This window comes from Maniola hyperantus, chromosome 6, assembly GCF_902806685.2.
Source record: "Maniola hyperantus chromosome 6, iAphHyp1.2, whole genome shotgun sequence".
NCBI lineage: Eukaryota > Metazoa > Arthropoda > Insecta > Lepidoptera > Nymphalidae > Maniola > Maniola hyperantus.
Window position 1 is genome coordinate 6,305,742 of NC_048541.1, and position 11,104 is coordinate 6,316,845.

Here is an 11,104-nt window from a genome sequence, read left to right on the forward strand (position 1 = left end):
TCGAGTTTGATTCTCTTTTATTTAATTTTTTTATTTATGTTGTCTAAGTTTCTTGTCTGGAGAGTATTTGAATGGTCTTTGGTGTTTTATTATTGCATTTTTTAAATTTGCTAAATTTTTGTCGTAAGGGGCGCGAGTCCAGTAATTCGCCTAGGACGCTAAGTTTGCTCGGGGTGGCCCTGAAGTTCGAATAGAAACGGGTTCGAGTCATAGTTGGTTAGGTACATTCAACAAATGTCTTATTTATTTACTTACTTCTATTCTTCAAGACCAATTAATATCTACCGGCAACAAGTCTAGGTACAATTCACGCTTGTCCTAAATTTCACATTCATAAATCGGATCGATATGCCTACCAAATCACCAAAGTGGGATCGTTGGAGCATTTGGACACCTTTTATCGGCCGCCATCCGCCATTCACGTGTTCAAATTTTGACAATTCAACGCAGCGGTTATGTAGAGAAGATCGGAAACAATTAGACAACTGTGGCATTGGTCAGCCGAGCGCATATCCGTGCTGGCGTTCTGCCCTAGTGATACATTGGGCCTCACCTACTACACACGCATAGCTCTTATTGCTTGTGATACACATACTATATTCCAATAGGAAATTGTTGCCGATCGAACAATTGCAGATTATTTTTCTCTGGTAGGTATGAGAGCGGGGAAACACAATATTTGAGTGCACACTTTGTATGATTTCTAATAGCACTGTTACAGATTTTATTTAAAATATTTTTATTTTAAGTTGCCAAAGAAAAGATGTTATAGAAAGCGTTATTTTAGTACTACATAATCAATAACATATTATAAATAATAAGTAGGTATATCAATAAAAAATTATTTAATATTTTTGGTTCAGAATCTCAATAGTTTTAACAGCCCATACTTTACATTCTGGGCATAAAGTTCTTATTACAACGAAACCTAAATTTATTTACCTAGAGGGTATAACATTTTAGTCAGTTAATGTAACATACTATGTGCAAGTATGCAACAGACAACGCTGTGCATGTATGGGGGTTGTTCCGTTAACTAGTTTGTATCTCGGCATCTAAGTGCGTCCTGCACGATGCTGGACCGCCCGAGTACTTAACCTAATATTCGGTAATTGTATTATAGGGCAGTAGAACTAATTAACTGCCTCTCCGACTTGGTTAGGCTAAGACGCCGAATTGATACGTGCTTTGCGAACCGCATCTGCCTGTACTGGTATCGGGGAAGACTCATTTTAGAAAACTCATGTATATTTATTTAGTAGAAAGTGTAAAAAATATACTGCAAATTGGAATAAACGTATATTTAAGATCTATTATTAAATAACATAATTGGGCTACCTACAAAAGTCTTTATAAAAGATATTTCTATTACATAACTATTAATGACTAAACTTAATTTAATTTAAACATTAAGGCTCACTTGCACAGGGATCACTCAAATTGATTTAGTTTTTTTAATAGTATCACTTTTAGGCAACCGCATTATGCTCAAGCCAAAATTTAACTAGATCTGGGCAAGTGGGCCTTAACGTCAAACTAATGTAATTAACTACAACTACAATGCATATTATGTTATTAATGATCAGAACCAGGTTTATAAGCGCCACCCCAGATATCCGCAAAACACACGCTGGAGTGGAATCTGTAGAACATGATAAGTGGCAAGCAGACGTGGCCCAGAATAGTCCATAACACTTTGCCATAGAATTCGTATCTTTCGTCGAGGCTGTCGGGAGCTTTGTAAGAGAAGGTGTACAAGAGCCACATCGCCACGTTGCCAATGAGAAGGAACATGAGAACCTCTCTGCCTGGCTTCGAACGCCGTAGCTTGCGACTATTGCTGCAGCGTCGAAGGCCGTCCACGAGGAGAGTTGTTTGAATGATGACTTGGATGGCCTGAGGGTGAATTTTGTCATTAGAAGATTATAGTAACTTTTAATTAACTACCTAAAGCATATATTTGTTATAATAAATAAAACAAAGTACTTAACATAAGTGAATAATAGATTTATGTGAAACGTAGTGTGTAGTAGCATGCCTTGATTTTTATAGAAAAACTAGCTGTAGCCCACGTCTTCACCCGCGAAGACAGCAGAATACTGTCGTTTTATGGGGTGGGTATTTTAGAATAAAAAGAAGTCCAGATCATTTGCAAAGTCTTTACCTATTTGAAAAAGTCTCGTCAAAATCGGTTTGGCCTTTTTAAAGACAAGATCTCGCGGACATACAGATTTTTAAAAAAATGGGCGTTTATTTTGCCCATGCTCTGGTAACATATAAATTACCCTAATTTGTATTATGTGTATCTAGATGTACCAATAGATTAACCAATAAATTATTTAGTTAGTTACTTACCATAACAAGAACGTCAATAGATTTGATTATATTCAATATGTTGATGGTGGCAATCAGTGAAAATACTGTCTCCATGAAGAAGGCTGGCAAACAAATGAACAGAAGAATATCATCAAGGAGTGATACTGGGTGTTCGTTGATGTCCAGCTTCCTCGTCTGGTTGTAAGCGATCACAACAGCAAAGAGCATGAGTATGTGCAGGCCTAGTTTAGTGCAGGAATTGAGAAAATAACCCAGCTCCAGGTATTCACTGAAACGATAAAAGGATATTGCTATAGGATTCGCAGAATATGATCTAGAATATTGCAATAGGGATATCATAGTTCGAAAAACCGATAGACGTTGGGGTCCCGAATTGTTGAAATGGCGACTTCGTACCGGAAAGCGCAGCGTTGGAAGACCCCTCCGATAGACAGACGACATCAAACGAATCTCCGGGGAGCCGCTTGATCAAGCGGCGCAAGACCGAGGCGTTGGAAGTCCCTACAAGAGACCTATATCAAGCAGTGGACTTTTATCGGTTGAGGATGATGATGATGTAATAGGAATAGTAAACACATGCAGGCATTTTATTACTTCTATTACAATCTGAGGAAAATTGAAACTTTTTTGGTGCACTTTGATATGAAATTCTTGTAGAATTCTTGCAGCATCGAATGGCATAGAGTTTCAATCAAAATAAGTACTTTTAACTTTTTATTCCGTCGTCATATTATTGCTATGTTTTCGAGTATGTGTTGATGTCTGCATCAAAGAAATTCACAGAGCCGCCAAAAAACTACATATTTCAATTTATGATTTAGAAAGCTTGTTTTGATTCGTGAAAGAACAGGAAGTTTAATTATTTAGGGTTCCGTACCTCAAAAGGAAAAACGGAACCCTTATAGGATCACTTTGTTGTCTGTCTGTCTGTCTGTCTGTCTGTCAAGAAACCTACAGGGTAATGTAATGTAAGGGAATCATGAAATTTGGCACGTAGGTGGGTCTTATAGCTGGCTTTAGGGGAAAAATCTGAAAACCGTGAATTTAGGGTTAGATCACACAAAAAAAATTAAATTGTGGTCATGAACTAATAATAAGGTTTTTACTATTCGAAGTAAGATAACTATATCAAGTGGGGTATCATATGAAAGCGCTTTACCTGTGCATGCTAAAACAGATTTTGATTTATTTTTATGCATCATAGTTTTGAATTATCGTGCAAAATGTCGAAAAAATACGACTGTAGTACGGAACCCTCAGTGTGCGAGCCTGACTCGCACTTGACCGGTTTTTTTGTATTGAAGGCAACGGTATAATTTTTATATAGCTACCAAACTATTTTCCAATGCTGAGGCCACACCATCCTTTTGAGGGTGAGGCAACGTTGACACAAGTTGGTAAGTGGATTTTACTTACATATTTACTAGGAATTTTAAAGTCGAAATTTTAATTTAGACTAAATTTCCCCTGCACGTCTTCTCCGCCATCTATTCCGGATATTATTATTAACATCTGATAATAATTGTAGAAAAAGGGTTTTTAATCAGGCTACTAAATTATTCTTAGCCGGTTGCAGATGTATAAATTTGTGGCCGGTTAGTTTTATGTTTTTATATTTATTGTCTTTACTTATAATAGTCTGCTTTTTGTTCTAAACCGTTTAGGTTATTAAATCGAGTAAATGCTAGAATAATGAAGACTTACTCTCCAACACTGCTGAAAACAAATCCAAGTATGAGCAACCCAGCGACTGCCACACTAAGTACGAGTCCTAGGAACAAGCCTTTGTTGGAGGCGTGGCAGTCCGCGTGGATGACAACGTTACTCGTGTAGTCGTTCTCTTCGTTTGCTGTTGGTATTCTGTGAACACAGGATTGATCTATATTCAATATATGTATATTGATGAGGGTGGCGAAGCGAGGTTGCGACTGCGCAATTCAGTCAACTGATTAATGAATATTGTCTTTTGAAGTCTGAATTTAGCCTTTTTGTCTCAGAGAACACTTTAAGTAGTCGGTGCCGTTGGTAGCAGTGGCGTGCAGGTCATAGAGGCATAAATGCACTGCTTACCCCAGTTCCAATAGCTCAATGCATATTTTTCATTATGATCTGCCAGTAAACAGGCACCTACCTAACTAATGCCTACCCTGGCTTCAAACACTGTGCACGCCACTGGTTGGTAGTAATCCAATTTTAGACCTGAGCTACATATTCGTCCTATTTTACGGCTACTTTTTACACGTATCGAAAATCATTAGACATTCCTTTCACACTGTATTTCCGAACTAGAACTGAACGCCGACTGAATGCCCACTGAATACTTTAAGCATTTAAATTTTCTACGCACTTGCAAACAGTTTGATTATCGCCAGAATCAGAACTGTCATCTGAATCTTCGTTGTCACAAATTCCAATATGGCTCCAGATCATGTAGTAAACGGCAACTGCAATCAATGTATTGAACAAAATTATAGTGATTCCAGTTGTACTCATACCTAAATCATATCAAAGAATTTATTTCTCATACGCACCGATGAGGATGTTATATTCCACACCGAACGGATATAGATAGGGTGAAAAGTTTTCAATAATCGACGTGATAGCTCGCGAACCCGTACAGTTCTCGTTGTGTAGAATGCTTACATCAAGGGTAGGCTGCTGCACTAAAAAAAAATCAAAAATTAAATATTAATTAACCACGGTTATAAAAAAAATATGTAACTTATATAAAATGCCATCATCATCATGATCAACCTATCGCTAGCTCAGTATTGAGCACGGGTCTTCTCTCAGACTGAGAAGGGTTTCATAGTCCCCCACGCTGGCTAAGTGCGGATTGGCAGACCTAACATACCTTTGAAACATTATGGAGAACTCTCAGGTAGGCAGATTTCCACACAATGTTTTCCTCATCTGCTTAAAACACATTACTCTGAAAAGTTAGAGGTGTATGCCCGGAATCGAAACCCTGACTGACTAATTGTAAAAAATGGCTATAAAAAAATTAAAACTTATAATTTTACCAAATATAGGATCCACAGGAGGTTCTTCTGCTACTGTTTTGTTGCCATGCAAAATGCCAGCATATATAGTCAGAGCTAGAACAGTCTCCCGCACTATGTTGTAAAGCCAGAAACTCAGGCTGCTGCCGATCATGTGCATGAACCCAAAGTGGGCTAATCCCTGTTCAAAAATAAATAAATGATTATTAATTGAAAACAATTTTCACTGAGGTAACTGATATTTTACATCTATTTTCAATACTAGGTACATACATACCACTAGCAGTTACGACTGTCGGTGGGTATCTTAATATTATACATCTAATAGGAAAACTGAATGACTGACACAACCTCAAGTACAGCTTAAGCCTTTGCATTGTGTTTAGAAACTTGAGGTTTTACAAGTAGAGTCCCTAGAGTACTATATTCTTGATGATGCCCGCGACTTTGTCCACGTGAAATTAATGTTAATTTAAATTTCCTATGGGAACTCTTCGATTATCTGGGATAAAAAATAGCCTTATCCGTCGCCGGGATTCAAGCATCAAAATCAGTTACCAATACGTTAAACGTGAAAAGCTAGCAGAAAGATAGACAGACAAACACACTTTCGCATTTATAACAATATAAGTAAAGATACTTATAAAGATTTTGGCGCTAGCGCGCTTGCTAGAGTGAACTAGCTCTTTGTATAGGTATAGTCTATAAGCAGAGTGAACTAGAGTAAACCTCTCGGGTTGATCCTGAATCTACGATATGTCAAATATTAGGCTATGGTGACATAAAATCAAAGAAATATAGGGCTACATTAAGGCTACTTGCGTCAAATGTACTAATAAAATTTGACGCCTGCCAGTGACGTAGAAAGCCTTGCCGTTTTGTCAGAAGTTTCCACTGTCGTAAACTGAGCTATATGTGTGGGCAAATGCTAAATAGACTAAATCACTGAATACTTGCAAACACGTACCTGAGCTTTTAATATGTGGACGTTAGAGTATTTGAAGATGAAGTAAAGCTGTATAAAGCAGTACAGTGGACTCGCGATATCGTAAGCGAATTGCGGATAATCTATGCACTCGTCATTGTTAATATCATCGTCAACGAGATAGCCCACTTGGACGGTTATCTGTAGGACCGAATGAATTAAATGACCAAGTGCAAAACCTGAAAAATAGAATAAAGCTTTGATTACATTTAAAACTTCATAATCTTTATATTACCTTCTCATTATCAGAGGAGACCCGTGCTTAGTAGGGCAATGGGTTCATAATCATTATAATATACAATAATCTCAACGAATATAACTTTTTTTGTGAACAAACTCTAGTTTGAAGTTAAACTTAGTTTCTCAATTTTTAAATATAAAAGGAAACGCTGACTGACTGACTGCTCTATGCTGTAACGCACAGCTCAAACTACTGGACGGCTCGAGCATTTGGCATGCAGATAGCTATTATGACGTAGTACATCCGTCAAGAAAGGATTTTTGAAAATTTAAAGGGATAAACAGGGGTTTGAAATTTGTGTAGTCCATGCGGATGAAGTAGCGGGCATTAGCTAGTAAAAGGTAAATGTCTCACCAGCAGCGCCTAGCTTGAGATAAAAGCTGCCCGAATGCCGTCCATGGCTGAAGCAATAGTCATGATTCATAGGGAGCAGAGCCGCTGAGGGGAATGCTTGTGATGCCGTGCTACCGGGAGTACGCTCACCAGGACTGTAGCCAAATTCCTCCTGTAAAGTAGATATGTATATTTTGGGGTAATAAATAAGCTTCTTTAAGATGCGTCCCCAAGCAAAACGCTGCGCTAGCTGTATTATTAAAGAAAATCTATTCTAAAGAACTATCAAATCAAATTTTTTTTTGGTAAAATATAATATTAATTGAATTTCATAAAATATATACTTGGATACTTTAAAATATATATTATAAATTAAAAACCAAAGCACCTCAAAAATGAGAAATAAGTATATTGATTTATTGATTTCTGCATTGCATCCTAAATTAAACATTATTTTAACTTGCAACTAACACGATTAATTTGCAACGAATAGATAGACAATTAAATAAAGAGCGTTTTGCTGGTTTTATTTTTCAAAAAAAGCAAAAATGTATATAAACAAAGTATTCATAAAAATTGCCAAATGGCAAGTTTAAATCGTAGTTGAAACAATCTTGTTCAAATTTTAGAATTTCATTCGCAAGATTTCAAAAAGCAGGCTTTTTATTAGAATAAAATTGACTAAGTGAAAAAAAAATTGTGAATTTCTTACCTCTTGTTTTCTGAAAAAATCTTGAATGTTTTTATTATGAACTCCTTTGATCTTTTGGTTTTTTACTGCTATCTTTTTGTATCTTGTGATATCGATCACTAAGTAGATATGATAGAAAAACCCGATTCCCAGAAGAACCAGGGAGTAAATCTGTAAATTGAAAGATTTACGTTTTAAACTTCTCTACACTGCTATTTAATTAGAAGTACCTAATAAGAAAGCAATGATTACCGGAGACGTTGATATATCTCGGAGAAATGGATCAGTGAGGTAAACTATGAAAGCAAGTGTCACTAATAATACTGCGTACATACAGCTTAACATTAATGTGAGGTATTTTCTGAAAAAGAAACACTCATTAAAAAACCGATTTATTTTGAACACAACATTTATGTAATTAAGAGTAATATTTTGTACAGTGATCTTGTAGTAAAATTTTATTTTGAAAGGATTTTAATTTCACAAATAAGTATTTTGCGAATATATTTTTTAAAGGAAAATAAATCTAAGTCGCATGACTATTATCTGTTTTTTAAGTTCCATGTTTTTATAATTCGTTTTCCGTAGACAATGTCTGCTTTCCTTACAAAAAGTTTCAAAAACTGCCAAACATCCTTTTATGTCCTAAGCCAAAATTTATTCCTCAGATAAATATTATTTGGCGATTGAAAAATCGGCCCTCAATCGCAATAAGTGCGATGTTTATGACACTCACACAGTAAGGCGGGCGTTTTCCTCCGGACTCGTAGGCGGCGGCGCTTGAGTCTCTACGGAGCGAATGGACTGAGCGTCCATGGTCACCACTGACCTCTTGCGCGGGGTCGTTCCGCCACGCATCTCGATTGGTGTATTCATGCGATAGCTACCTAAAACATTCCTGAGTTTTGATTCACTTTAAAAAAAATCTTTTTTCTTTTTTAGGGCTCCGTACTTCAAAAGTAAAAAGGAACCCTTATAGGATCATTTCGTTGTCTATCTGCCTGTCCGTCTGTCCATCTGTCCGTCTGTCCGTCTGTCGTGTATGTCAAGAAAACCTATAGGGTACTTTCTTTTGACCTAGAATCATGAAATTTATTAAGTACCTAGGTACTTCTCGTTGACCTAGAATGATGAAATTTGGCAGTTAGGTACATTACTTTGATAAGTAGGTAGATTTTATAGCACAAGTAGCTAAACGAAAAAATCTGAAACCGTAAATTTGTAGTTTCATAAAAAAAAATGTGTTCATTAATAAATAATAATTGTACCTAGGTATTTTCGATTTCCAAAGTAAGATAACTATACCAAGTGAGGTATCATATAAAAGGGCTTTACCTGTAGATTCTTAAACAGATTTTTATTTATTTTTATGCATAATAGTTTTTGATTTATCGTGCAAAATGTCGAAAAAAAATACCCGGTTACGGAAGCCTCGTTGCGCGAGCCTTACTCGCACTTGGCTGGTTTTTTAAAAAGTTTCACAAACCAATGAAAGCATAACTAATAATGTTATAAAGATAGTTAAATGATATTTTTATGTCCACGCCAGTTTATAAAGTACTTAAATTGTTTTATATTGTTGTATTGGGCTGATTTAGGTATAATTATTTTTAGGACAAATAAAGATACTCACTAAGAGATTTGATGTCTCCATTTCTAAAATTTCCGTACATACTTCCATTTCCGTTTCCATTGTACGGAAGTGGACTTGGTGTGTTTTCGTATGCTTTAACAACAAAAGGAAAAACCAAAATTAATTCATAGTATTGTGCAATAAGCTGTGATAGCCTAGTGGTTAGGACGTGCGCCTTCTAATCGGAGATCGGGGGTTCAATCCCGGGTACACACCTTTAACTTTTCCGAGTTAAGTAGGTATGTGCGTTTTAAGTAATTAAATATCACTTACTTGAACGGTGAAGGAAAACATCGTGAGGAAACCTGTATGCCTGAGAGTTCTCCATAATGTTCAAAACTCATTTCCCAATTCCCGCCCTCCCCCAAAATTGTACCCTTTCCAGGCTAGCCCGCTTACATCTTAGATTGCATCATCACCAGGTGAAATTGCAGTCAAGGGCTAACTTGTATCTGAATAAAATTATTTAGTTTTTGCTCCTCTTTACTTTTGTAATTACTTAAGTACATTGTTTTGTTCGCCAGGTCATCAGTTTAAATCCACTTATGTTATGTGCGATGTTAAAATACATTTTCAGATTTAAAAAAAATCTAGGTACGTTGGAAATAGGCTGAGTTACTTACCTAATGGCGTAGGAGGAAAGGGATAATCCTCTCTATTACTTACGAAGAACTTCGGCAGTCTTTCTGTAGAGTCCTGCAAACAAAGTTATTTATTACCTAGTGCAGGAATGTTGTATTTAAATAGAGATACAGCTCACAGCATCGTAAATCTGAACGAAAAAATGTTGCGTGAACATGGAAAGCCGGGCAAAATCGGATTAATAACTTCATTAGTCGCTTGTTTCTCCCGATCGACACCACCCTGTATTTCACTATAATCCCATTACGGTGCTCCACGGTCTCGAAACAAATTTTTCGGCTGTATGTTTTCAACGAGAGAAGAAAAAACTACACAATGTTGGTATATGAAGGTACGATTGTAAAAAGCTACAAAGTCAGCAGTTTTTTGATATCATCATCAGTATCATGACCAACCGGCAACCCATCGCAAGTTTACTACGGAGCACATGTCTGCTCTATAGAATAAGAAGGCTTATTAGGCCATAGTCTGTCACGCTGGCCAAGTGCGGACATTATGTAAAATTCTCAGCATGAAGACACGACGCTCACGATGTTTTCCTTCACCGTTAAAGTAAATGATATTTAACTGCAGTTTGTTGTGGGCTCTTTTCAGACCTGGGCGCGTTGGAACCCTCGTAGCTTTAGTTTTAAGTTCGCGTAAAAATTATCACCACTATATCATCTTACAAATCCAACAACCGACCATCAAAAAGTGTAATTTATTTCCTACTAGCTGATGCCCGCGACTTCGTACGCGTGGATTTAGGTTTTTAAAAATCCCGTGGGAACTCATCAATTTTCCAGGATGAAAAGTAGCCTATGTCCTTCCCCGGGATATAAGCTAACTCTGTACCAAATTTTATCAAAATCGGTTGAACGGTTTGGCCGTGAAAAGCTAGCAGACAGACAGACAGACAGACACACTTTCGCATTTATAATATTAGAATGGATTTTGAATAAATGATTTGACTTTGACTTTTCATTCGAGAGGAGAACAAAATGGTAAGTATAGTGAGGCGGCGGTAAGTTGATGTTTATAAAGATTTCAAATTACATACATATTTAATTATTTTAAAACGCGTTATGTGCAGTGCACATAATTCTTCGGATTTCCCTAACTTCCTGTTTATATCAGATTTCGCATATCAAAATTCGACGAAGTTATCTTTTATTATGATAATAAAAACAGTTTTCAATCATGTTATTTACATCCACTTTTATGGTACCTGGGCTATTTATAGCACTTGTAATCTTTGCTT

At 36.6% G+C, this 11,104-nt stretch overlaps 1 protein-coding gene across 1 annotated transcript; it reads right to left on the reverse strand.

Moving 5' to 3' along the window:
• Window positions 1-1,358: 1,358 nt before the first annotated feature.
• Window positions 1,359-9,271, reverse strand: LOC117983189 (proton channel OtopLc-like). The gene is made up of 12 exons (XM_034969668.2): window positions 9,223-9,271; window positions 8,326-8,476; window positions 7,842-7,950; window positions 7,611-7,760; window positions 6,920-7,070; window positions 6,307-6,503; window positions 5,361-5,520; window positions 4,869-5,000; window positions 4,685-4,781; window positions 4,042-4,197; window positions 2,356-2,605; window positions 1,359-1,896 (listed from the first exon to the last, which is right to left on the reverse strand). Exons 1-12 carry the CDS (start codon window positions 9,260-9,262, stop codon window positions 1,576-1,578), a joined length of 1,914 nt encoding a protein of 637 aa, XP_034825559.2. The 5' UTR covers window positions 9,263-9,271; the 3' UTR covers window positions 1,359-1,575.
• Between the last annotated feature and the right edge of the window lie 1,833 nt (window positions 9,272-11,104).

Excerpts from the sequence above, each read along its gene's own strand:
- LOC117983189 (XM_034969668.2), bottom strand. The coding sequence starts at position 9,262 with ATGTACGGAAATTTTAGAAATGGAGACATCAAATCTCTTA. Across the intron at positions 6,504-6,919 it reads TCTCAAGCTAGGCGCTGCTG|GTTTTGCACTTGGTCATTTA; the intron begins GTGAGACATTTA and ends TCTATTTTTCAG. Across the intron at positions 1,897-2,355 it reads CTATTGACGTTCTTGTTATG|GCCATCCAAGTCATCATTCA; the intron begins GTAAGTAACTAA and ends ATTCACCCTCAG.